This window comes from Rhinopithecus roxellana, chromosome 16, assembly GCF_007565055.1.
Source record: "Rhinopithecus roxellana isolate Shanxi Qingling chromosome 16, ASM756505v1, whole genome shotgun sequence".
In the NCBI taxonomy this organism is placed as follows: Eukaryota; Metazoa; Chordata; class Mammalia; order Primates; family Cercopithecidae; genus Rhinopithecus; species Rhinopithecus roxellana.
This window is the reverse complement of record NC_044564.1, coordinates 17,093,183-17,116,664: the sequence shown is the minus strand read 5'-3', so window position 1 is coordinate 17,116,664 and position 23,482 is coordinate 17,093,183. Positions and strand designations below refer to the sequence as shown.

Here is a 23,482-nt window from a genome sequence, read left to right as displayed (position 1 = left end):
AGAACCAAGGTCAACCCCAAAGCTTGTGCAGTGGGAGGAGGTCAAGGTCTGAGATGGAAAGACTGAGGCAGGAGCAGTTTGCAGAGAAAGAACAGAGCCCAGTTTTCAATGTGTGGAGTCTGAGATACGAGTTAGACATCCAGGGCCCTGGAGCCAGGGGGAGTTCTGGCTGGAGACATACAGTCGGGAGCCCTTGATATCTAGATGGTATTTAAAGCTGTTGTCTGGACAAGGTTGCCTGGAACAGGCCTTCTCAAACATTGACGTGAACACAATTCCCATGGGGATCTTGTGAAAATGCAGGTTCGGATCCAGCAGGTCTGGGACAGGACCTAAGAGTTTGCATTTCTTTTTCTTTTTTTTTTTTTTTTTTGTTGAGATGGAGTTTTGCTCTGTTGCCCAGGCTGGAGTGCAGTGGCGTGATCTAGGCTCACTGAGATCAACCTCCGCCTCCTGGGTTCAAGCGATTCTCCTGCCTCAGCCTCATGAGTAGCTGGGATTACAGGTGTGCACTGCCACACCTAATTTTTGTATTTTTAGGAGAGACAGAGTTTCACCATGTTGGCCATGCTGGTCTCGAACTCCTGACCTCAGGTGATCCACCTGCCTCGGCCTCCCAAAATGCTGGATTACAGGTGTGAGTCACTGTGCTCAATCCTTGCATTTGTTTTTATTAAAATTTTTTCATTTTTTATTTTTATTATTTATTTGAGACAGAGTCTCGCTCTGTTGCCCAGGTTGGAGTACAGTGGTGCAATATCAGTTCACTGCAACCTCCACCTCCTGGGTTCAAGAGATTCTTCTGTCTCAGCTTCCCAAGTAGATGGGATTACAGGTGCACACCACCATACCCGGCTAATTTTTGCATTTTTAGTTGAGACGGGGTTTCGCTATGTTGGCCAGTCTGGTCTCAAACTCCTGACCTCATGTGATCCACCCACCTCGGCTTCCCAAAGTGCTGGATTACAGGCGTGAGCCACTGTGCCCAACCCTTGCATTTCTTTTTATTAAATTTTTTTATTTTTTATTTTTATTATTTATTTGAGACAGAGTCTTGCTCTGTCACCCAGGTTGGAGTACAGAGGTGCAATCTCAGTTCACTGCAACCTCCACCTCCTGGGTTCAAGAGATTCTCTTGTCTCAGCTTCCCAAGAAGCTGGGATTACAGGTGCCTACCACCACACCTGGCTAATTTTTGCATTTTTAGTTGAGACGGGGTTTCACCATGTTGGCCAGTATGGTCTCAAACTCCTGACCTCATGTGATCCACCCACCTCGGCCTCCCAAAGTGCTGGGATTACAGGCATGAGCCACCACACCCGGCCCTTCATTTTTTATTTTTTAGAGACAAGGTCTTGCTCTGTCACCCAGGCCGGAACGCAGTGATCACAGCTCACCGCAGCCTTGAACTCCTGGGCTCAAGCAATCCTCCTGCCTCAGCCTCCTGAGTAGCTGGGACTGTAGGCTTGAGCCACTAAGCCTGGCTCAAATCTGCATTTATAAGAAGCTTCCAGAAGAAACTAAGACCACACTTTGAGTAGCAACAGTCTAGGGCATTATATTTTATGGCCAAGACTGGGCCATGGTTGGTGGTTAACGAAACCAACAGATAAGCTTGTGAGGAGTAGTGAAAGAAAATGCAACAGGCTGGGGGTTATGGGAGGGCATCACAGCCGCAAATCTATCTACAGGACCACAAAATGCTTGTTTTCATTATTTGAGTCTGAGTCCCAGGGTCTGTGCCGGGACGTGACGCCAGGGTCACAAAGGTTTGAGAAAACCTGGCTTGGGAGTGAGGGTAAACAGAGAAGGAAGGGGCTGGGGACCAACCCTGGGGGAACAAGGAGGAACCAGGGAGGAGACAGATAAGGTGACCAGGGAGGTGGGAAGAAAGCCAGGACAGAATGTTCTGGAAGCCAAGGGAAAAAGGCCTGGATTTCAATTATCCTCTGCTTCTTCCCAGCCCTGTGGCCTTGCAAACCTGAGCCTCAGTTTCTTCCATTGTAAAATGCCAACATGACAGCCTCAGCCACTGAAGTGGTTGTGAAGTGGCACTTGGCACAGGGCCAGGCAAGCTCGTGGAGAGTAGCGCGATTCCAATTCTTGTCTTGCCCTTTGAACTCCTCCAGACCAGCAGACTGCCCTCCCCTTGTGCAGATGAAGAAACGGAGGCTCAGAAAGTGGAAAGATCTGGCCAGGTGCGGTGGCTCACGCCTGTAATCCCAGCACTTTGGGAGGGTAAGGCGGGTGGATCACTTGAGGTCAGGAGTTCAAGACCAGCCTGGGCAACATGGTGAAATCCCATCTCTACTAAAAGTACAAAAATTAGCTGGGTGTGATGGTACATGTTCCCAGCTACTCGGGAGGCTGAGACAGGAAAATCGCTTGAACCCAGGAAGCAGAGGTTGCAGTGAGCCAAGATCATGCCACTGTACTCCAGCCGGGGTGACAGAGCGAGACTCTGTCTCAAGCAAACAAAGATCTTGCCTGAGGTCACCTGGCCAGTGTGGGGCAGAGCCTGGGCACCCTGCTCCGCCTTGTGGGTCTGGCCCTGCTGTTATCAACAGCCCCTGGCTCCAGGCCGGTACTGGAGACGGTCAGCCGCCTGGTGGGTCCCTGGGGGCCGCCTGAAATTCCTTTAGTGGCCAGTGGCCAGGGTGGACGTGCTCCGTCCTTTCCTGCAGTCCTGGTCTTCCTGGCCAGCCAGGAGGAAGAAGGAGCAAAAAGTGTGCATCTGCCCTCTGTGGGGTCCAGACACAGGGACCTGGCCATCAGCCATGCCTCTCTCGGGCGTGTGGACAGACGGCACCTGAACACATCCATATCAGTCAGAACCCCGGCAGGAAACAGATGGCACGTTCCAGTAGGATCATTAGAGGAGAGTTTGATGAAGGGTCTGTTTACACAGGTGTGGTTGGGGTGTAGGGAAGCCCCAAGGGACGGTGCAGAACCCCAGGGCTGGCAGCGGCGTGGGCTGTGACCATCCTCAGCCTGAAGAGCCCAGGGGAGGAGCTGAGTCCACAGCCGGACAGGACTGTGTGGAGGGGGTCTCCAACAGGACCGTGGCCTTCAGTGGAGGGAGGCCACGAGTATGCATTGGCCCTGCAGGGAAGGGGCTGGAAAATGGACCTTCCTCCTCCTGCCTCCTCTGATCTCTGCAGGGGTGGGGGGGTTGGGGAAGTGGATGTGTCCTACAGGAGGGAGAGTGCAGCTGGCGGACATGGAAGACAGCTACCCCAAGGCCTGTGCCCAGCTGTGAGGCCATGTGGCCATCGGGCTTCCTGGGGCAGGAGACCCAGTCCAGGACTGGCCTTTTCTCCTGGGAACCAATGACAAGGACCACCTCTCTGGGCCTCCATGACTCCCACCCCTGCCTTGTCTTCTAGGGTCCCTCATGCTTTCAGCAAATCTATTTCAAGAGCCAAAAGGCCCTGGGCTCTGTGCTGGGGACACAGCAGTGCAAAGGGTGTCAAAGTCTCTTTCCTCGTGGGGCTTCTAGTCGAGTAGAGAGACACATGCAAATGGCTGCACACAGGCTTGGGTGTGATGGGGAAGGTCAGGGTGCTGTGGGAGCCAGAGGTGATCTCTGCTTCACCCCCCACCCACGGTGGTCCCAATCTCTTCCTTCCTCCATGAGGTGTCTGGAATCGGGGCCCCAGTTCTTCCTGGAGTCCACCTGGAGTCTCTCCTGCTTTCTAGAGAATCCATTGGGTCTTGTTTACAATGTGGATGGGGATAGACTGTGCAGCGTGGAGGGAAGGGGAGGGAGGCGGGTTTGGGAAGAGCCTCCTGCGGGGTCCCTGTCACTGCCCCAGATGCCCCCAACACCCTGAGATACCCACAGCCCCTGCCACATCTGCCCGTCACTCCAAACTCAGCTCAGGGGGTGGTGGCAGGGAAGGTGAGCTTGGAGCCAGGCAGCCCTGGGGTCACCACCCTCCAGCTGGGGTTCCTCCTCTGTAAAGTGGGGGTATAACCGTACCCACCTCCCGGGGTGGCTGTGGGGGTTCAGAGCTGATAAGGTGAACGCCTAGGGCGGGCCCTGGTACAGAGAGAGTGCTCAGCCCCTAGGGCTGGATTAACTGTCCCTGGGGCACAGATGTTGGTCTGGGGCCTGGGGAAACCTCAGAGCTACCCCTGAACCCCCACCGAGCCACCCTTTGCCTCGCGGTGCCCGTGGCCTCGTCTCCAGAGTTACAGGAAAAAGCAGAGGAGATGCCCCTCTCAGCGTGGCCCCCTGGGAGAGGATGCTCTCCCTTGACCTCACAGCCATGCTTGGCTGCAAACTGGCCAGGCAGCCACAAGGCTGGGTGAGCAAAACTATCCCTAATCCCCACCCAAAGAGCCACACCAACCCTCCCAGCCCCTGTGACAGCTCCTGCAGAGACATACGCACGGCCTACTCTTGTCACCGGGGCTGGCCAATAAGCACGGAGAGGCCAGGCCTCAGACCCCGGACTGACATCCTCCCTCCAGAGGCACCCAGGGCTCCAGCCTTCTCCTCCCTCCCTGGGCCTCAATTTCTCCACCTGTGACCCAGGGCAGGTAGATCCAGGGAGAAGAACCTTCCGGCTCCATCTCACCATGGGTCCTGCCAGCACACACAAAGATTTGCTCTCTCAAAGCCCAGCTCTGCCAGCGTCCTTCTGCTCGAGAACTCTCCATGACTCCCAGTGGCCCTAAGGACAAAGTCGTGGCATTCGAGGTCCTCCCAATGCAGGGCCAGACTCTTGCCTCTCCAGCTTCCTGTCCCCACCACACCCCTGCTGGTCCCACGGTGGTCCGACTGCTTCCTGCTTCCGTGCCTTTGCCTAGTCTGGCACCCCTGCCTGGCATGCCCTCCTCACCCCTTCTTCTCCCCACCCCCAACTCACCCTGTCTTTCAAACGGCCGGCCTAAATGCCAGCCCCTCCAGGTGGCCCAGGCTTCCTTCTCTGAGCTTCCATGGGCCTGGCCCTGGGTGCTACCTCTGAGTAGCACCATGGTGGGCACATAGTAGGTGCGCTTACTGTTTGCAGAATGAACATGGGACAGTTTGGGGACTGTCACCCAGCTCAGGGAGCACTGATGGGGAAGCATCTCCTGTATGTCCCAGGGCTCAGTGCTGTAATGTCCTGACCCTCAGAAATCTCATAATGACTTAGCCAGGAAGGCATCGTGCCCCACTTTGCAAGCAGGGGGTGCTGAGAATTGAGGGGCCTTGTCCAAGGTCTCATGGCTCGAGCAAGCAGAGTAGGATTTGAACCCAGGGCCATGTGACTTCAGAAGTGCCATTAAAGTCCCCATCATTTGGAGTGTCTTTTCTTTTCTTTTCTTTTTTTGAGACCAAGTCTCACTCCATCATCCAGGCAGGACTGCAGTGGCCTGATCTCGGCTCACTGCAACCTCTGCCTCCTAGGTTCAAGTGATTCTCTAGCCTCAGCCTCCCAAGTAGCTGGGACTACAGGCGCATGTCACCATGCCCGGCTAATTTTTGTATTTTTAGTAGAGACAGGTTTTCTTTTTTTTTTTTTTTTTTTTTTTTTGAGACGGAGTCTCGCTCTGCCGCCCAGGCTGGAGTGCAGTGGCCGGATCTCAGCTCACTGCAAGCTCCCCCTACTGGGTTTTTCGCCATTCTCCTGCCTCAGCCTCCCAAGTAGCTGGGACTATAGGCGCCCGCCACCTCGCCCGGCTAGTTTTTTGTATTTTTTTAGTAGAGACGGGGTTTCACCGTGTTAGCCAGGATGGTCTCGATCTCCTGACCTCGTGATCCGCCCGTCTCGGCCTCCCAAAGTGCTGGGATTACAGGCTTGAGCCACCGCGCCCGGCCTAGAGACAGGTTTTCACCATGTTGGTCAGGCTGGTCTTGAACTCCTGACCTCAAGTGATCCACCTGCCTTGGCCTCTCAAAGTGCTGGGATTATAGGCTTGAGCCACTGCACCCGGCCTGGAGCTGTGTTTTGTCCCTGAAGGATTTTCCACCCATGAAGGGGTCAGACATGAAGTGTGTGGCCCTGGGCAGCTACTCTGAGCCCAGAGACCCCAGCCGTAGCCACCTTGCTGTGCCACAGTTTTCCCGCCTGCTAGGCAGCCCCATGTCAATTGCACTTAGTAGGCCAGGTTTGGTGCCTGACAAGACACCAGGTGGTGGAGGTGGGCAGGATCCCAGCGCTACCCTCTTCTTGAACCAGTGATCTCAACACATTGGATCTCTGTTTCCTCATCTGCAAAATGGGATCAGTGAGCTCAGGGGGTCACAAATTCCACAGGAACCACTTTAGCCAAGCCAAGCCCCCTGAAAGGCCCCCTCGGTGGGCTGTTAGGGTGATTGTTTTCATCTGTGGGGCTGCCTGATGCGTCCCCACCCGCCTGCCTTGGAGAGGGTGGGATGGGAGGGTGGGGTGCTTGGGGAGACAAGCCTAGAGCCTGGGCCCTCCCACCCCACTGCCTCCCCCCCCCACTACCTCCCCCCATCCCAGGGCCCCCCACCCAGTGACAAAGCCCGTGGCACTTCCTCTACCCGGTTGGCAGGCGGCCTGGCCCAGCCCCTTCTCTAAGGAAGCGCATTTCCTGCCTCCCTGGGCCGGGCTGGATGAGCCGGGAGCTCCCTGCTGCCGGTCAGACCACAGCCTTCATCCGCGCCCTGGGGCCAGGACTGCTGCCGTCACTGCCATCCACTGGAGCCCAGCACCCCCTCCCCGCCCATCCTTCAGACAGCAACCCCAGCCCAGCCCCACGTCCCTGTGTCCACTTCTCCTGACCCCTCGGCCGCCACCCCAGAAGGCTGGAGCAGGGACGCCGTCGCTCCGGCCGCCTGCTCCCCTCGGGTCCCCGCGCAAGCCCACGCCGGCCCCGGCGCCCACCCGCAGCCCTGCCCCTGGACACCGGATAAGGCCCAGCGCACAGGCTCCCGCGTGGACGGCATGGACCGCGGCGCGCTCCCTCTGGCTGTTGCCCTGCTGCTGGCCGGCTGCAGCCTCAGCCCCACAAGTAGGTGTCCAGGGACCCGGGGTGGGGAGACTCGGCCCCCGGTGCACAGACCAGGCCCCAAGTATTCCCGGCCTCCTTCCTGTATCCTGAGCTCACGCCCAGCAGAGCCATCCATGGGCTTTGGAGGGTCACCGACCCTCCCAGTTTGCTGGAACGAAACGGTTATACAGGACTTTCAGTGTTGGAAAGCCTCGGGCAAACTGGGCTGACTTTCACTTTAACCCTGGTCTCTGGGTCTGCTCACCCAGCTGTGTTCCATTACTCCCCGGGAAGCCTAGGTCCTGGAATGCTGTGCAGCCACAGGAGAGTTTCCTGCCCTCTCTGAGCCTTGAGTTTCCCCATGAGGAATGGATGGGAAGGAGGGCCCACAGCCTGGGCTCTGAGCACTGGCTCTGGGTTCAAGTGTCACATAGGCACTTCCTTGTGGTGTGATCTTGGGGGACTGCCTTCGGGCCTCTGAGCAAAGTGGGAATGAGAACAGACTTCTCTCTCAGCTGCTGAGAAGGTTGGTGGTGAGGGATCATTGCAGAGAGGGCTCTGACAGACTGGCCACTTCTGTGTTGTTTTATTTTTAGCTTTAAGTTCCTCCAGCTCACCTTCCCCAGGGCCTTTGAGCAGCTCCTAAAACCGAACAGGCCAAGGCTGCAGGGCCCTGCTCTGCCTCGCTCCCACCTCCCTGATCTCCAGGAAGGGGACAGAAGTGGGTGCCGGCCAGGTTAGGGATTCTGGGGGGCTCCTCGGCCTGGGGGCTCTTCCAAGGGGTCATGGCCTCTGCTGCTTTCTGAAACTGACCAGAGGAGGGGCCATGAGGAGCCAGGGACCCCCAGCCCCACGTCCCACTCCCTATCCCTCGGCCACCTCAAGCCACTGGCCGGTCCTGTGGATAATCCTTTGACCCACCTGCGCATCCAGGGGCTTTCTGATGGATCTGGGGGAAGAGGGGCAGAAGCGAGCTGAGAGTGTGGGGAGGAAGCGGAAGGAAAACAGCGGTGGGGCAGCCGCCGTCTCCCCACCTCCCCACCTGACGGCATTTTAGAGTCCCTGATTCTGAGTCTCTAAAGCTCTGCCCACCACCTGACTGACAGGAAACTGAGTCTCAGACTTATTAAGTGACTTAGCAGGGATTTGACTCCTGGCCTGAGGCTCCCTGAATGCTTGCTCCTAGCAAGGTGTGATAGGGCGAACCTTCTTAATGCGGCTCACAACGACCCTGCAAGATGGCTGCCGTCATCGTCCCCATTTTACAGAAGAGAAAATGGAGGCTCGAGCCGGCCAAGTTCACACGGCTAAGACGAAGCCCCTACCTAAGCTCCAAGATCTCCGTCCCACGCATTGCTTGCTGCAGTAACACTCTCTTCCTCTTGGTCATTAGAGACAGGTGCATGCAGACATTTAGGGCCTGGTTTTTAAGGATCAAAGGCAGTGGTGTGCTGGTAATAATTAACAATGGTGTGGGGGGCTCAGTCTGTAGCGTTTGTGGATTTCCACAGCGTAAGTACTCCCACACGGCTGACTTCAAGCCACCAACTCACCAAGCTTGGAGCTGGGAATCAGTGCGGAGTGCACCTGGCAGTTGGTTCGCCAGAGTCTCTGCAGGCGCAGATCACATCGAGAGCAGAGATGACAGTCAGGGGTGTAAAACGATTAGGAAGAAATGCGTTTGGATATTCATGTTCTTTTAAAAATATAGTAATAGCTGTGTAACAGCCAGTTGGAAAAACTCCTGGAAATGTATCAGTCTGCTTCTGTGAACAGGTCGGAGCTGGTCCCAGTGCACCAGGGGTCACAGGCTCAAAGGTACAACAGACCATCAACCCAAATCATTTATGGTCTGGGAAGCTGAGGCCCATGGAAGGCAGAGGGGAGCCTGGGGCTAGGGCCTGGAACCCAGATCTCCATGCCGGGGCTGGGGGTAGGAGTGACCCCGACATCCTAGAAATGGGTCTAGAATGTGGGGCCACCACTTGGAAGAATCTCCTAAAACGGTACCTTGCATGTAACTTGTTACCCTCACAAATCAACCTTCAGAAGTCAGCCTTCTAGAGTTACTCGTCCAACTCTGTAGAGATGCGTGGTCCATGGGTACCTGCAACAAAAATCCAGTAACTGGAAATGATCTAAATGTCCATGAGCAAAGACTCTTAATAAATGACCATGCAATGGAGTATCATGCAGCAGGCACCAAGAAGACAGAGCTATATGAACACTGCCATGGACGGATGTCAGGGACACACTGTTAGGTGCCCAAACAACAATAATTCCATTTTGGCAACAATAAAATAGTAATAATGTACAATATGCAATAGAGAAAATTCTGGAATAGAATTTTCTATTTAACCCACTATTACTGTTCTGTGGCCTGGGGTTTTCTCTATGGGACTTTCACTTTCTTTTTAAAATTTTTTTGAGATGGAGTCTTGCTCTTGTCATCCAGGCTGCAGTGCAATGGCACAATCTAGGCTCACTACAACCTCCGCCTCCCGGGTTCAAGCGATTCTCCTGCCTCATCCTCCTGAGTAACTGGGATTACAACTGCCGGCCACCACACCCAACTAATTTTTGTATTTTTAGTAGACACGGGGTTTTGCCATGTTGGCCAGGCTGGTCTCGAACTCCTGACCTCGTGATCCACCCACCTTAGCCTCCCAAAGTGCTAGGATTACAGGTGTGAGCCACCGTGTCTGGCTGGGAGTTTGACTTTCTAAGACACACTTTTCTGTCATGTTGGGGTTTTTTTGTTTTCTTTTGTTTTAAGAACAAGCAGGCCAGGTGCAGTAGCTCACGCCTGTAACCCCAGCACTTTGGGAGGCTGAGGAGGGTGGATCACCTGAGGTCAGGAGTTCAAGACCAGCCTGACCAACATGGCAAAACCCTGTCTCTACTTAAAATACAAAAATTAACCAGGTGTGATGGTGGGCGCCTGTAATCCCAGCCAGATGGAGGCTGAGGCAGGAGAATCGCTTAACCCTGGGAGGTGGAGGTTGCAGTGAGCTAAGATCAAGCCACTGCACTCCAGCCTGGATGATAGAGTGAGACTTTGTATCATAAAAAAAAAAAAAAAAAGAAAAGAAAAGAACAAGCATGTAGAGATTTTTTTAAAGCAATTAAAATTAACCATATAGCTGCCTCAGCCTGCCCCTAAAAAAAAGAATAGAGAAAAGGGAAAAAATTACCTCAGGACTCCTTTATTGATACAGGTACTGTTAGTACGGTGTTAGATGGCTTACTATTTTATTTTTATTTTTATTTTTTTTTTTTGTGACTTTTTAAGCTACTTTTAATCCAGGGGTTCCACATTTTGGGAGTCTTTGGTCTACTTTCGAACCAGGTCTCCATGTTGTCCTGTGAACTCCATGACCATCCTCTTGCAGTTCTGGAATATTCTGTCCCATCAACCTGTCACTGTTTGCTTAGCAGATCCCTGATTGTTAAATATTTAGGTGGTTTCCCCTTTGTTCTAGTTATAAATACCACCACCATGCACGGTTTTGGTACGTGCGCCTTTTCCTGTATTTTGGATTATTTCATGTGGATTGCGTCCTGGCAGCGGGGTTGCAGGGGCTCGTGGCCCGTGCTGGGCGACTGGGATTGAAGAGTGTTCCTGGGTGTGGAGGCTCTTTTGCTGGAGGACTTGAAGTCCCCATGCTGCTGGCTGTCTGTGTCGGGGTCTGGGACTCGCTGGAGAAGGGTCAGTGGTGCAAGGCTGAGACCGCAAACGCCCGTCTCTTAGAGGCTGCGTTCCCATTTGCTGGGAGGAAAAGGAGGCTGGAGCAGGAGCTATGTGAACCAGGAGAGGGTGGGCTCCCTGAGACATGGGGAGCGTGACCATTAGGATTCTCCCTCACCTCAGCCAGACAGATGTGACCCAGAGGAGCAGAGGGACTTGCTTGTGGTCACAGACGGGTTGGTGCTGGGCCCTCTGGTGACAGACCCATTCGTTTGCCCCAGGGCTGGAGGTGGATCTCGGCAAGAGTGAGGCAGCCACCTCCCCTCTGTCCCCAGCGTGTCAGGCAGAGGGCCAGCTCCTCCTGGCCTGTATCCCCAGTTTACAGATGAGAAAATTGAGGCTTGGGACAAATGACAGGTCCAAATTTCAACTCCAGGCTGTCTGCTTCCAAATTCAGCTTCTTTTCCCCACAACTTTTGTGGCCTGGATGCTGGAGACCTGGAGAACTGTTTACCCTGGCTCTGGGACCCCGCTTCCTAGTTCCAGCCCAGGCTTTGGGGCACCAGCCTTGGAGGCTGAAGGGGACCCTCATCTAGGGTTCAGCTGGCTTCAACCCCTGTGGCAGGGGTGGAGATAGGGTAAAGAGATGGTATAACAACTGACATTTATTCAGTACTTACAGTATGCTAGACACTGCTCTAAGTGTGGTATGTGTACTGTCAGACTTAACGCTTGCAAAAGCCCTACAAAAGAGACACTCTTTCTGCCCCCATTTGACAGATGGGGAGACTGAGGCACTCGTATAACTCAGTCAGGTGACAGAATTTACCCAAGTAACACTGCCCTGAAATGAGCCGCTGGGGCTTGAGCCCTGGGCCTAATCACTGCAGTGTGCTGCTGCAGTGGAGAAGATGAGGATCTTCCTGTTGTCTGATCTTCTCCCCGCAGGCACTCAGCCTTCTCCCTGGTCCCCATAATGGCCCTCCCATCCGGGGCACAACCCCTAGAACTCTGCTTTTATCTTCAGCAGCCCCATCTATGCCCTGCCCTCTCTTCCTGCCTTCATCGTTAGGTGAAACCTCAGACTGTCAGACCCCCAGTAGAACTTAGAATATGTCCTATCCACCCCTCCCTCTTCCCCACCCACTAGCCAGGGGGAAGCAGAGTCCCAGAATGGTGGGGGGACTTGATGTGGGTCACCCAGCAGGTCAGAGGCAGCCCTGACCAGCCAGTTCCACAAATGGATGTTTGTGGTGTTAGAAACAAAATGCTTGTTCCTCAGTGCCGCAAAGAAATAGCACTCAAACATAAATTTAATTTTTCAGCAAGGCAATTTTTACTTCTATAGAAGGGTGCGACTCAAGAATGGAGTGATGGCGAGAGCACACCTGAACAAGGGAGGGAAAGGGGTTCTTATTCCTGACGCAGGTAGCCCTTACTGCTGCGTCATTCCCCTATTGGCTAAGGTTGGACCTCACAGTCTAAGCTAATTCCAATTGGCTATTTTAGAGACAACAAGGGTATAGGCCAGAGTGGCGGGGTGAGTAGTTTGGCAGGAAGGATGGTTTGGAACAGGTAACTAAAGGTGACTTAGGTCAAAGCAGATGACCAGGATGAGTCAGGACAGAGCAGGTGACCAGGGGAACAGATGTGAACTACTGATTAAAACTGGTGGAAAAGGTTGTTTACTGAAACTACAAGGAAGTTAAACTTTAAAATGGGGGACAAAGAACTGAACATACTGACATACTGATTCTTTGAAGAGAAACCTAGAACTCACTGTATCCAACAGTGGAAATGGATATTTGCTCTGAGCCCTGGACTAAGTGATTGGGACATGGAATGGTGTGGACTCTCCTTGTCCTGGAAAAACTCACTGTCTGCTGGGAGTGCACACACACTGGCAAATCAAAACAGCACACCTGGGCATGTATGGGTCTCCAAGGACATCCAAGGACAGATGCACCTAAGAAAGGAGGGACTGGCTTCAATGAGATTTTCAGGACAGGGTTTTAAAGGATGAATAGAAGTTGGCTAGGGGCTGGGTATGGTGTTTTCCCAATGTTTTGGGAGGCTAAGTGGGAGGATCACTTGAAGCCAGGCGTTCAAGACCAGCCTGGGCAACATAGTGAGACTCTTTCTCCACAAACATTTTTAAAACTGAGTCGGGCATAATGACTCATACCGATAGCTGCTCGGGAGGCTGAGGCAGAGGATTGCTTGAGGCCAAGAGGTGGAGGCTACAGTGAGCTATGATTGCACCACTGCACTCCAGCCTGGGCAACAGAACAAGACCCTGACTCTCCAAAAAAAAAAAAAAAAAAAAAAGGCCAGATGGTCAAACAAAGGATGAGCGTTGATCTGGGAAAGGGCATGGCAGGGGCAGGAAGCGAGGTGTGTTTCGGGGAAGAGCCCACATCTCCCCTGACTGGGCATAAATCATTGTGACGGTTGTCACCAGTTCCTAAGCAACCCCCACTTCTCAGGAGCCGGCCTAGTGCTGTGCAGGGGTAATTTACTGGCCTGCTTGCCGACTCCATAGGAAGCTGTTATGATGACCTTTATCCCCATGTTACAGATGAGAACACTGAGGATGGAAAGGCAGCGGGCAGGTGGAAGAATCAGGACCTGAACCTTTGGCATCTGTCAAATCGCTGTGCTTTTCATCTCTACTGTAGGCTGCAGTGCAGGAACTTGATCCTGCAGGCATGGTGGAACCATGGGGGAGTCCGGGGCCAAGGCGTGCTGAGACCTCCTGGTGGCTGGGGGCAGTGGCTGGGCTGGATGCTGGGAAACCTGGGAGGCTGTAATTGGACCTAAAAAGGGTAAAGAGTGGCCAGGAGGTACTGAACAAGACGGGGCAGGCCTTGCAGCAAAAAAGACCCTTGTTGAAAAGTATCTTCTTTGGGAGGCCGAGACGGGCGGATCGCTTGAGCCCAGGAGTTTGAGACCAGCCTGGGCAATATGGCGAAACCCGTCTCTACAAAAAATATAAAAATTAGCTGAGTGTGGTGGTCCACCTGCAGTTACTCAGGAGGCTGAGGCATGAGAATTGCTTGAACCTGGGACGGAGAGGTTATAGTGAGACGAGATCGAGACACTGTACTCTGGCCTGGCTGACTCTATCTCAGAAAAAAAAAAAAAGCGGGGGCGGTGGCGGGGCAGGGGGGAAGAAAAGTATCTGTCCTGGTGTGATGAAATAATATTGACAGCTTCTGTGTCTGGGGCACCTACTCAGTACCAGGCACTTAGCCTGCGAATGCCTGCTGCTTGCTGGAGGCAGACTGTCTGGGTTTAAATCCAGGCCCTGACACTTAGTAGCCGGGTCACCTCGGGCACATTCTTTAACTGCCCTGGTCTTCAGTTTCCTCGAGTGTGCATGGGTGTAATAATAGCAGTTGCCCACCTCATAAGGCTGCTGTGAGGATCAAATGAGTTCACTCGTGTAAAGCCTTGAAATGCTACCTAGGCTCCCAGTAAGCATGATGGGAGCATATACAGCGATTATTGGTGGCCTGCAAATGGGGAAACTGAGGCTCAGAGAGGTTAGGCTTCTGCTCAAGGTGACCAGCATTTTAAGAGGCAGAGCTGGGATTTGACCCAGGCCATCTGGCTCCAGAGCTGTTTTTCTTGATCATCCTCCAAGGTGCTGGAGGTAGCCGTTTGGAAAGTCTGGGAGGTGCTGTGTGCGGGTGGCGAGGGTGGAGAGGGGACAGTGGTGGGAGGTGGCTCCTGGGTCTCTCACTTGGGGCTCCAGTCACCCAGGCCCCCAGCGGCTCCTCCTCTGACCCAGTCCCGGGAGGCCCTGGCGTTTCCCTTGGTGCCAGGGGATTGTTTTCAACTTGGTCTGGGCCCGCCTCAGGCTCCGGGAGACAGGCCCAGGCGTCACACTCCCTCCTGTCTCCCCATTCTCGTCTGCGGGGTGGGGGCGGCCAGGATTCGAAAAGGCCCCAAAATAAATGGACCTCTTATCTGATCTCCCCGCCAGGCCTGTTATCTGATCATTACATAATGGCCAGGCCTGTGGCCTCTCCCGCTGGCTGACGGCATGGAGGAGGCGGCCCCAGGCGGCCCCAGCAATCCGGGAGGAACTGGGGTTCCTGGAAGTCTGGGGAGGGGGCAGGGAAAGTCCCAAAGGGAAGGAGGGAGTCGCTGCGATAATCTGCAGGCCAGACACTGGGTCATGTCGGGAGACGTGGGTCCCGGGCCTGGTCAGCCATATCCTGTGAGACTCTGACCTGTCCCGCCCCCTCCAGGCCTCAGTCTCCCCATCTCAGTAGGAGGGGCTTAAACTAGGTAAGAGCCAAGGAACCTGTGCTCACTGATGACAAAAGGAGAGGGTGGGGAGAACATGAGGGCTGGTGGGTCAGAGGGGCTGGAGACAGGAGATGGTACTGGCCCTTGGTTTTGTTGGGGTGAGAGAGACCCCAGGGACCTCTCCATCCAGAAGGACCATCACCTGGAGGCCACCCCATCCTGCCACTTCACCCCACCCCTTAGACCAGTCAATTCTATAGTGACTGAAGTCAGTAAAATAATTGTAATTAAGAGAACTGCCGGCCAGGCAAGCTGGCTCACACGTGGTGGCTCACGCCTATAATCCTAGCACTTTGGGAGGCTAAGGTGAGAGGATTGCTTGAGCTCAGGAGTTTGACACCAGCCTGAGCAACATAGCAAGACCCAGTATCTACTAAAAATTTAAAAAATTAGTCAGGCGTGGTGGCGCACAACTGTAGTCCCAACGACCAGGGAGGCTGAGGCAGGAGGATCACTTGAACCCAGGAGCTCAAGGCTGTATAGTGAGCTGTGATCACACCACTGCACTCTAGCCTAGGAGACAGAGTGCAACCTTGTCTGAAAAATAAATAAATAGAAATTTCAGAAAGAATTGCCATGTACCCAGTCTCAGGGAGTCCTCCCAACCTCCTCTGTGGATCATGTAGGCTCTATTTGTTGTCATTTTACAGACCAGGAATTGAAGCCCCACGGGCTAGAATCACCCACCAAGGCCACAGAGCTGGTAAGCACTGGGCCTGAGAGGCAGACCAGGTCAGCCTGGCTCCAGGGAGCTTGTTTTAAACCAAAATGTCACTATATCCAGGCACTCCAGAGTCCCTGGGACATGTAGGATAGGGCCAGAGAGCGGACATATAAGGCCTGGGCCCCCGTGGCAGTCAGAGGTCCTCATCCAGATCTTCTCCTTCCCAAGACAGAGCTGGGAATGGCGTTGCCATGGCAAGGGGCAGCTATCTCACGTCCTTTGCTGACTTCTGGGGCCCAGAGCCCAGCGTGCTGTGGGAAGGTGAGGAAGGAGGCTGGTGAGGCTCCAGACAGCCCAGGATTCAGAAGAAGCCTCCCTGCCCCCTCCTCCGAGCCGGCCTTGGCTGGACATGAGGCCAGTCTCTCCATGCCCATCTTTGATCTCCAAGAAAACAGGAAGTGAGCGCGACAAGATGGAGACACAAACTTCCAAACAGTCTCCCCTTCTGTCCTCCTTCCCTCCTCCGGAGCCCCCTTCCCCCGGCACATTCCTCAGGACGAGGTGTAGGAACCTCATTTCCTTTTCCGACCCTGCTGGGTCTGGGTGAAATTCCATTCCTTTCCCTCAGGACCTGTGTTTCCGGGCTCTGCGGCCTGCTCCGGCAGCCTCCCTCCAAACCTGGGCTGCCTTCTCGGCTTGCCCTGTCCCTTGGGGCTAGGGAACTCTCAACCCCTTCAGACCATTCCTCCCACCACCTTGAGGCACAAGAGAGGAAGCTTTGTCTTCTGATATCAGCTCCTGTCTTACCATAGGGTTGCCAGATACATCAAATAAAAATAAGCCATGTGTGGTGGCTCATGCCTGTAATCCCAACACTTTGGGAGGTCAAGGTGGGAGGATCCCTTGAGTCCAGGAGTTCAATACAGCCTGAGCAACATGGTGAAACCTCATCTCTACAAAAATGAAAAAATTAGCTGGGTGTGGTGGTGCATGCCCGTAGTTCCAGCTACTCAGGAGGCTGAGGTGGGAGAATCACTTGAACCTGGGAGGTCGAGGCTGCAGTGAGCTATGATTTCGCCACTGCACTCCAGCCTGAGCAACAAAGCAGAGTCTGTCAAAAAAATAAAAAATAGGCCGGGCGCAGTGGCTTATGCCTGTAATCCCAGCAATTTAGGAGGCCAAGACAGGCGGATCACCTGAGGTCGGGAGTTTGAGATGAGCCTGACCAACATGGAGAAGTCCTATCCCTACTAAAAATACAAAAAATTAGCCGGGCGTGGTGGCGCACGCCTGTAATCCCAGCTACTCAGGAGGCTGAGGCTGGAGAATCACTTGAACCCGGGAGGCAGAGGTTGCAGTGAGCTGAGACCATGCCATTGCCCTCTAGCCTGGGCAACAAGAGCAAAATTCCGTCTCAAAAAAAAAAAAAAAAAAAGAAAAATAATTTTAAAAAATAAATAATAAAAATATAGGAGACTGGCCAGGCGTGGTGGCTCACACCTGTAATCCCAGCACTTTGGGAGGCCAAAGCGGGCAGATCACCTGAGGTCGGGAGTTCGAGACCAGCCTGACCAACATGGAGAAACCCTGTCTCTACTAAAAATACAAAATTAGCCTGGTATGGTGGTGCATGCCTGTAATCCCAGCTACTTGGGAGGCTGAGGCAGGAGAATCGTTTGAACCCAGGAGACGGAGGCTGCGGTGAGCTGAGATCGCGCCATTGCACTCCAGCCTGGGCAACGAGAGCAAAACTCCATCTCAAAAAATATATATATATATGTATTTATATGTGTATATCTATATATGTATATATGTATATCTGTATATGTGTATATATATCTGTATATGTATATATGTATATCTATGTGTATATGTATATATGTATATCTATATGTGTATATATCTGTATATGTATATATGTATATCTATATATGCATATATCTATATATGTATTTATGTGTGTATATATACACATGTATATGAGGCCCAGTGAAATCTGAATTTCAGATAAACAATGAAAATTAAGTATAAGTATGTTCTGTGCAATATTTGCAATATACTAATACTTCAAAAAATTTACTCATTGTGCCGGGCGCGGTGGCTCAAGCCTGTAATCCCAGCACTTTGGGAGGCCAAGACGGGCGGATCACAAGGTCAGGAGATCGAGACCATCCTGGCTAACACGGTGAAACCCCGTCTCTACTAAAAAATACAAAAAAACTAGCCGGGCGAGGTGGCGGGCGCCTGTAGTTCCAGCTACTCGGGAGGCTGAGGCAGGAGAATGGTGTGAACCCGGGAGGCGGAGCTTGCAGTGAGCTGAGATGCGGCCACTGCACTCCAGCCTGGGCGACAGAGCGAGACTCCGTCTCAAAAAAAAAAGAAAAAAAAAAATTTACTCATTGTTTATCTGAAATTTGAATTTGGCTGGGTGTCCTTTTATTCATCAATCCTTTACGTAGTAACACTGTGACCTTGGGCAGGAGATGTTTCCTCTCCAAGCCTTGGTTTTTCAATCCATGGAACAATTATAATGATATCTACCTTGTAAGGTGGCTGTGATGGTGCAGGAAAGCCCTTAGCTCATGTCAAGTCCCTAGGAGAAATTGGAAAGTAGGAGTCATTGTCATCACCTTTTTCTCACCTAGCCTCTTTCCGGATTTCTCCAACAGGTCTTGCAGAAACAGTCCATTGTGACCTTCAGCCAGTGGACCCCGAGAGGGGCAAGGTGACATATACCACTAGCCAGGTCTCGAAGGGCTGCGTGGCTCAGGCCCCCAATGCCATCCTTGAAGTCCATGTCCTCTTCCTGGAGTTCCCAAGGGTGAGTGTCCCATGGCAGGATCGGGTGCGGGCTCAGAGGAAGCTGCAAGGCAGAAGGGGTGAGGGGTGCCTTCCTTGTGGCGTCTCCTGGGGCGGTGGCTGGGTCCTCATTAGGCCCCCTGCCAAAAGAGTGATGGGGGCATCTCAAAGGGCCCATAAGAGGTGCCTTTTCTAGGGGCAGGGTCTGGATCAGGGCAATCTTGTGGGTGCCACCACAAGACTCAGGTGGGAAGAGCTGAGTAGAGAAGAGCCAGATGGGTGGGGGGACCAGGTGAGTCTTGTTTATGCACCTCCGATGGTGGAGACCTCACGGGATCTCAGAGGACGCACGCAGCTTCTCTCTAGGGAGCTCGGACTTTGAAAAGTGCTTCTTGGGCCAGCCGTGGTGGCTCACGCCTGTAATCCCAGCACTTTGGGAGGCCGAGGCAGGTGGATCACGATGTCAGGAGATCGAGACCATCCTGGCCAACATGGTGAAACCCCGTCTCTACTAAAAGTACAAAAATTAGCCGGGCGTGGTGGTGCATGCCTGCAATCCCAGCTACTCGGGAGGCTGAGGCAGGAGAATTGCTTGAACCAGGGAGTTGGAGGTTGCAGTGAGCTGAGATTGTGCCGCTGCCCTCCAGCCTGGTGGCAGAGTGAGACTCCGTCTCAAAAAATACATAAATTAAATAAATAAATAAATAAATAAATAAATAAATAAATAAATAAATAAAAATACAAAAATTAGCTAGGCATGGTGGCATGTACCTGTAATCCCAGCTCTACTTGGGAGGCTGAGGCAGGAGAATCCCTTGAACCCGGGAGGCGGAGGTTGCAGTGAGCTGACATTGCACCACTGCACTCAAGCCTGGGCAACAGAGTGAGACCTTGTCTCAAAAAAAAAAAAAAAGAAAGAAAGAAAGAAAAAGAAAAGTGCTTCTCAGTTGAGCCCAGATCTTTCTCCCTGGAATGTCCCCTATTGAACATATGTGACCCTCAGAGATCCAAAGGCTGCTATGGCCTGGAGACGATTCTCCCCAGGAGACCCCCCTCCCAGCCCCTCCCAGCCCACCATCAGTTTGTCTGATATGTTTGTCCTTAGTAATAATAACGTCTTTGTTAAGCGTTATGTGCTAGAGACGGTGCTAGGGCCAACTCTACGCCAGGAATTAAGCATCTCACATGTATTAAGCCTCCCGAGGCTCATCTGCCAGGGTCTGTTATTATCCCCACTTCTTGGAGAAGGAAACCGAGGCTGGCTGAGAGCAGTGGAGTGACATGCCCAGGACCAGAGTTCACACCAGATCCCTGGGGATGCCAGAGCCAGCCTGCCACTTGGTTCCCCAGGTGGATCTCAGTATTCACGTGGCTTCTGGCCTGGCTGGACTGGAGGTTACACCTGGTTGATGTGGCCTTAGCTCCTGATAACAACTTTGCCGTGTCAGCTCCGGGCAAACTTATGGCCAATCTGCCCCCGGAACTGTTAAGTTGCCCTGCATTTGTGCAGTGATAAGAAAGTGCTCAGACCACCAATATCAGGGGACCCTGCTCCCCACCGCCCTGCCCTCCACGAGGACTGTGGGCTTTGATAATTTCCAAATCATAGATAGTGCCAAACACACTTTGTGTGGTTTTCATAGGCATTGTCATTTTTTTTCAAATTTGGTAATGATATTCAAAATAGGACTGCCTCTGTTAGTTCACGTTGTTTGTTTTTATGTTCAAGTCCCTGTGCCTCCTCTGGGTGACTGGGATCCCCCAACCGTAATTGCTCAATACTGGGCCAGGGTGAGGGGAGGGCCCCTAGGCAGGTGTCCAGGTCTATGGGAGACAGGCGTGTAGACAGGTGGGTAGATAACCAGCCAGGATCCAGGGGACTGGTGCATTCTCAGGAGGCACAGGGCCAGGGCACCCCAGCTGCTACAGGATTAGGCAGGGCTTGTTACGGCCACACCATCCCGAACACACCCGATCTCATCTGATCTTGGAAGCTGAGGAGACTTGGGCCTGGAGGAAGCAACATCATGGATGTCCAGGAGCTCACCAAGGAAGGAGGTGGTGCGGAAGAGCACAGAATAGAGTGAATGCGGAGGCAGAGGGAGCAGGCTGTGTCTGGGGTCGTCAGGTGGCAGGAGCTAGAGGTTTCCCAGCAGGAGAGGGGAGATGGCAAAGGCTTGTCGCCATATTAAGAAGTTTATCTTTATCCTGTGAGCAATGACAGTTCTTGGAGGGATTTTAGGGGCACGGCAGGGGGCCACTGTAACTCATGCCATATTCCAAGAATTCCTCAGTTCATGATAACAAAATCTTCCCGTCAGCCTCTGCATCTTCTAGGGAACTCGCTCCAGTGAGCTTCCACCTTTTAATTCAAGGAGCCAGGCTCCAGGCTCCAGGGCTTTGAGGGATGTTCATTTGAGGAAGTGGTAGAGACATCTGGGGTCCAGGAAACCCAGGGTTCAGTCCTGGATCTGTCCCTGGCCAGCACCTCGCATAGCATATGGTGTGCAGAGGGTGGTCCTTCTCCCCACTCGCTGGTAGATACATCTTTCTTTTTTTTTTTTTTTTTTGAGATGGAGTCTTGCTCTGTCACCCAGGCTGGAGTGTAGTGGCCGGATCTCGGCTCACTGCAAGCTCCGCCTCCCAGGTTTACGCCATTCTCCTGCCTCAGCCTCCCGAGTAGCTGGGACTATAGGCGCCTGCCACCTCGCCCGGCTAGTTTTTTTTTTTTGTATTTTTTAGTAGAGACGGGGTTTCACCGTGTTAGCCAGGATGGTCTCGATCTCCTGACCTTGTGATCCACCCGTCTCGGCCTCCCTAAGTGCTGGGATTACAGACTTGAGCCACCGCGCCCGGCCTTTTTTTTTTTTTTTTGAGACGGAGTCTCGCTCTGTCGCCCAGGCTGGAGTGCAGTGGCCGGATCCCAGCTCACTTCAAGCTCCGCCTCCCGGGTTTATGCCATTCTCCTGCTTCTGCCTCCCAAGTAGCTGGGAATACAGGCACCCGCCACCTCACCCGGCTAGTTTTTTGTATGTTTTTTAGTAGAGACGGGGTTTCACTGTGTTAGCCAGGATGGTCTCGATCTCCTGACCTTGTGATCTGCCTGTCTTGGCCTCCCAAAGTGCTGGGATTACAGACTTGAGCCACTGCGCCCAGCCAAGATACATCTTTCTTGGACTCAGGAGCTCGCCTGAGAACATAGAGTAGCAGAATCTGGTCCAGGGACCTGGCTTACACCAGGTCACTCTTTTTGTTTGTTTGTTTTTTGTTGTTTTTGTTTGTTTGTTTGCCTCAGACTCCCAAGTAGCTGGGATTGCAGGCGTCCGCCACCACACCCAGCTAATTTTTGTATTTTTAGTAGAGACGGGGTTTCGCCATGTTGGAGAGGCTAGTTTTGAACTCCTGACCTCAAATGATCCACCCGCCTCGGCCTCCCAGAGTGCAGGGATTACAGGTATGAGCCACTGCATCCGGCCCCAAATAATGTGTGACTGAATGCACGCATGCGTGCACAAATGTGGGCACTGCTGTGTGATGTTGATGCAGGGATTGAGAACACAGGTTCTGGAGCCAGACAGCCTCCAACTGAACTGTGACTCCACCTCTGAGAGCCACATTACCTTGGGCCACCTCTAAGCTTTGATTTTCCCATGGGAAACCTGGAACCATTCATCAACAGCACCTACCTCCCAAGGGTGTTGTAAGAATCCACTGGGATGGTGCAAGCAAAACAAGCGCAGGACCTGTCCGGAGCAACTGCTCAACGTATGGTGGCTACGGTTATTGTTATTATTATTTCTCTCTGGGCTCCATTTCTCACCTGCAAACATCCTCATTTTGCCAGGGCTGTTACCGTTTACAGAACGTCTTTGCATCAGTTGAATAATTTGAACCTCAATGGTTATTGCTACAAGATCAATGGGGTAGGCCAGGCATGGTGGCTCATGCCTGTAATCCCAGCACTTTGGGAGGCTGAGGCAGGCAGATCACTTGAGGTTAGGAGTCTGAGACTAGCCTGGCCAACATGGTGAAACCCCATCTCTACCAAAAATACAAAAATTAGCCAGGCTTGGTGGCAGGTGCCTTTAATCCCAGCTACTAGGGAGGCTGAGGCAAGAGAATCACTTGGACCCGGGAGGCAGAGGTTGCAGTGAGCCAAGTTCGCGCCACTGCACTCCAGCCTGAGCGACAGAGCAAGACCCTGTCTCAAAAAAAAAAAAAAAAAAAAAAAAAAAAAAAAAAAAAAGATCAGTGGGGCAGGGCTGTGAATTCATTTTCAGCAGGGCAAGCTGAGGTCCAGTCTTACGGAGCTGGGCCTTCCTCCTCCTGGTACTTCTTGTCTCCCTGCCCTGTGGGTTGAGCCCATGATCCTGCCAGCCCCTACTGCTGTGACCACTGAGGAACCTGTGGTTTCCCTGGGAGGCACCTTCCTCCCCAGGCATCCCCTAAGAGTGGGGTCTAGAGCTCACAGTCCCCTTTGCACAACCCTCACCAGGTGCCCACTCTGTGCCCAGCCTATGTGGATGATGCAGAGAGAAGGTAGAGCCAGGGAGGCAGAGGTGGCATCAGCAGCTCTGGTACTGAGTGGTGGGATCAGCAAGTGGAGCTTCAGGGGGCCGCGGATGATGGGGCGATGAGCACTGAAGGTGGAGGAGGGAGGGGCATTAGGGAAAAGGCCACTGGTGTCTAGCCCGATAGCAGGGTAGAGGGCATTCCAGGCAGAAGCCAGTGCATAGCAAAGGCCTAGAGGCATGGGCCTGGCCGTGGTAGTGGGGGTGGTGGCTCTTAGCAGCCAGCCCGATCCCTCCTGACCTATGGCCGGCTTCTTCGATCCCTGGCACAGAGAAGTGGCTTTCCTGTCCATCCCTCAGAATCCTCAGATTTCCTGTGGGTGGGTGGTAGATGGGCGGTGGCAGCCGAGAGCCTTGGGGAAGTGCCGCTCAGTGCGTGTGCCGGTCAGGTCTGCAGACAGCCCCACTGGGCAGGGGCTGGATCTCGCTGGGTCCCTGAAGGGCAGGCCGGAGCCTGGATTCCGGGAGGGGGCCCAGGGTCACATCCTGACCCTC

The 23,482-nt window shown here is 53.2% G+C and overlaps 1 protein-coding gene across 1 annotated transcript in view; it reads left to right on the top strand.

The window, feature by feature from the left end:
• The first annotated feature begins 6,488 nt into the window (after positions 1 to 6,488).
• ENG (endoglin) overlaps positions 6,489 to 23,482 on the top strand; it is a 43,458-nt gene continuing 26,464 nt past the window's right edge. Inside the window, exons 1-2 of the mRNA XM_010367824.2 lie at positions 6,489 to 6,969; positions 18,287 to 18,438. Of these exons, the coding sequence (XP_010366126.1) occupies positions 6,903 to 6,969; positions 18,287 to 18,438 (219 nt within the window). The 5' untranslated portion in view covers positions 6,489 to 6,902. The remainder of the gene's footprint in view (positions 6,970 to 18,286; positions 18,439 to 23,482) is intronic.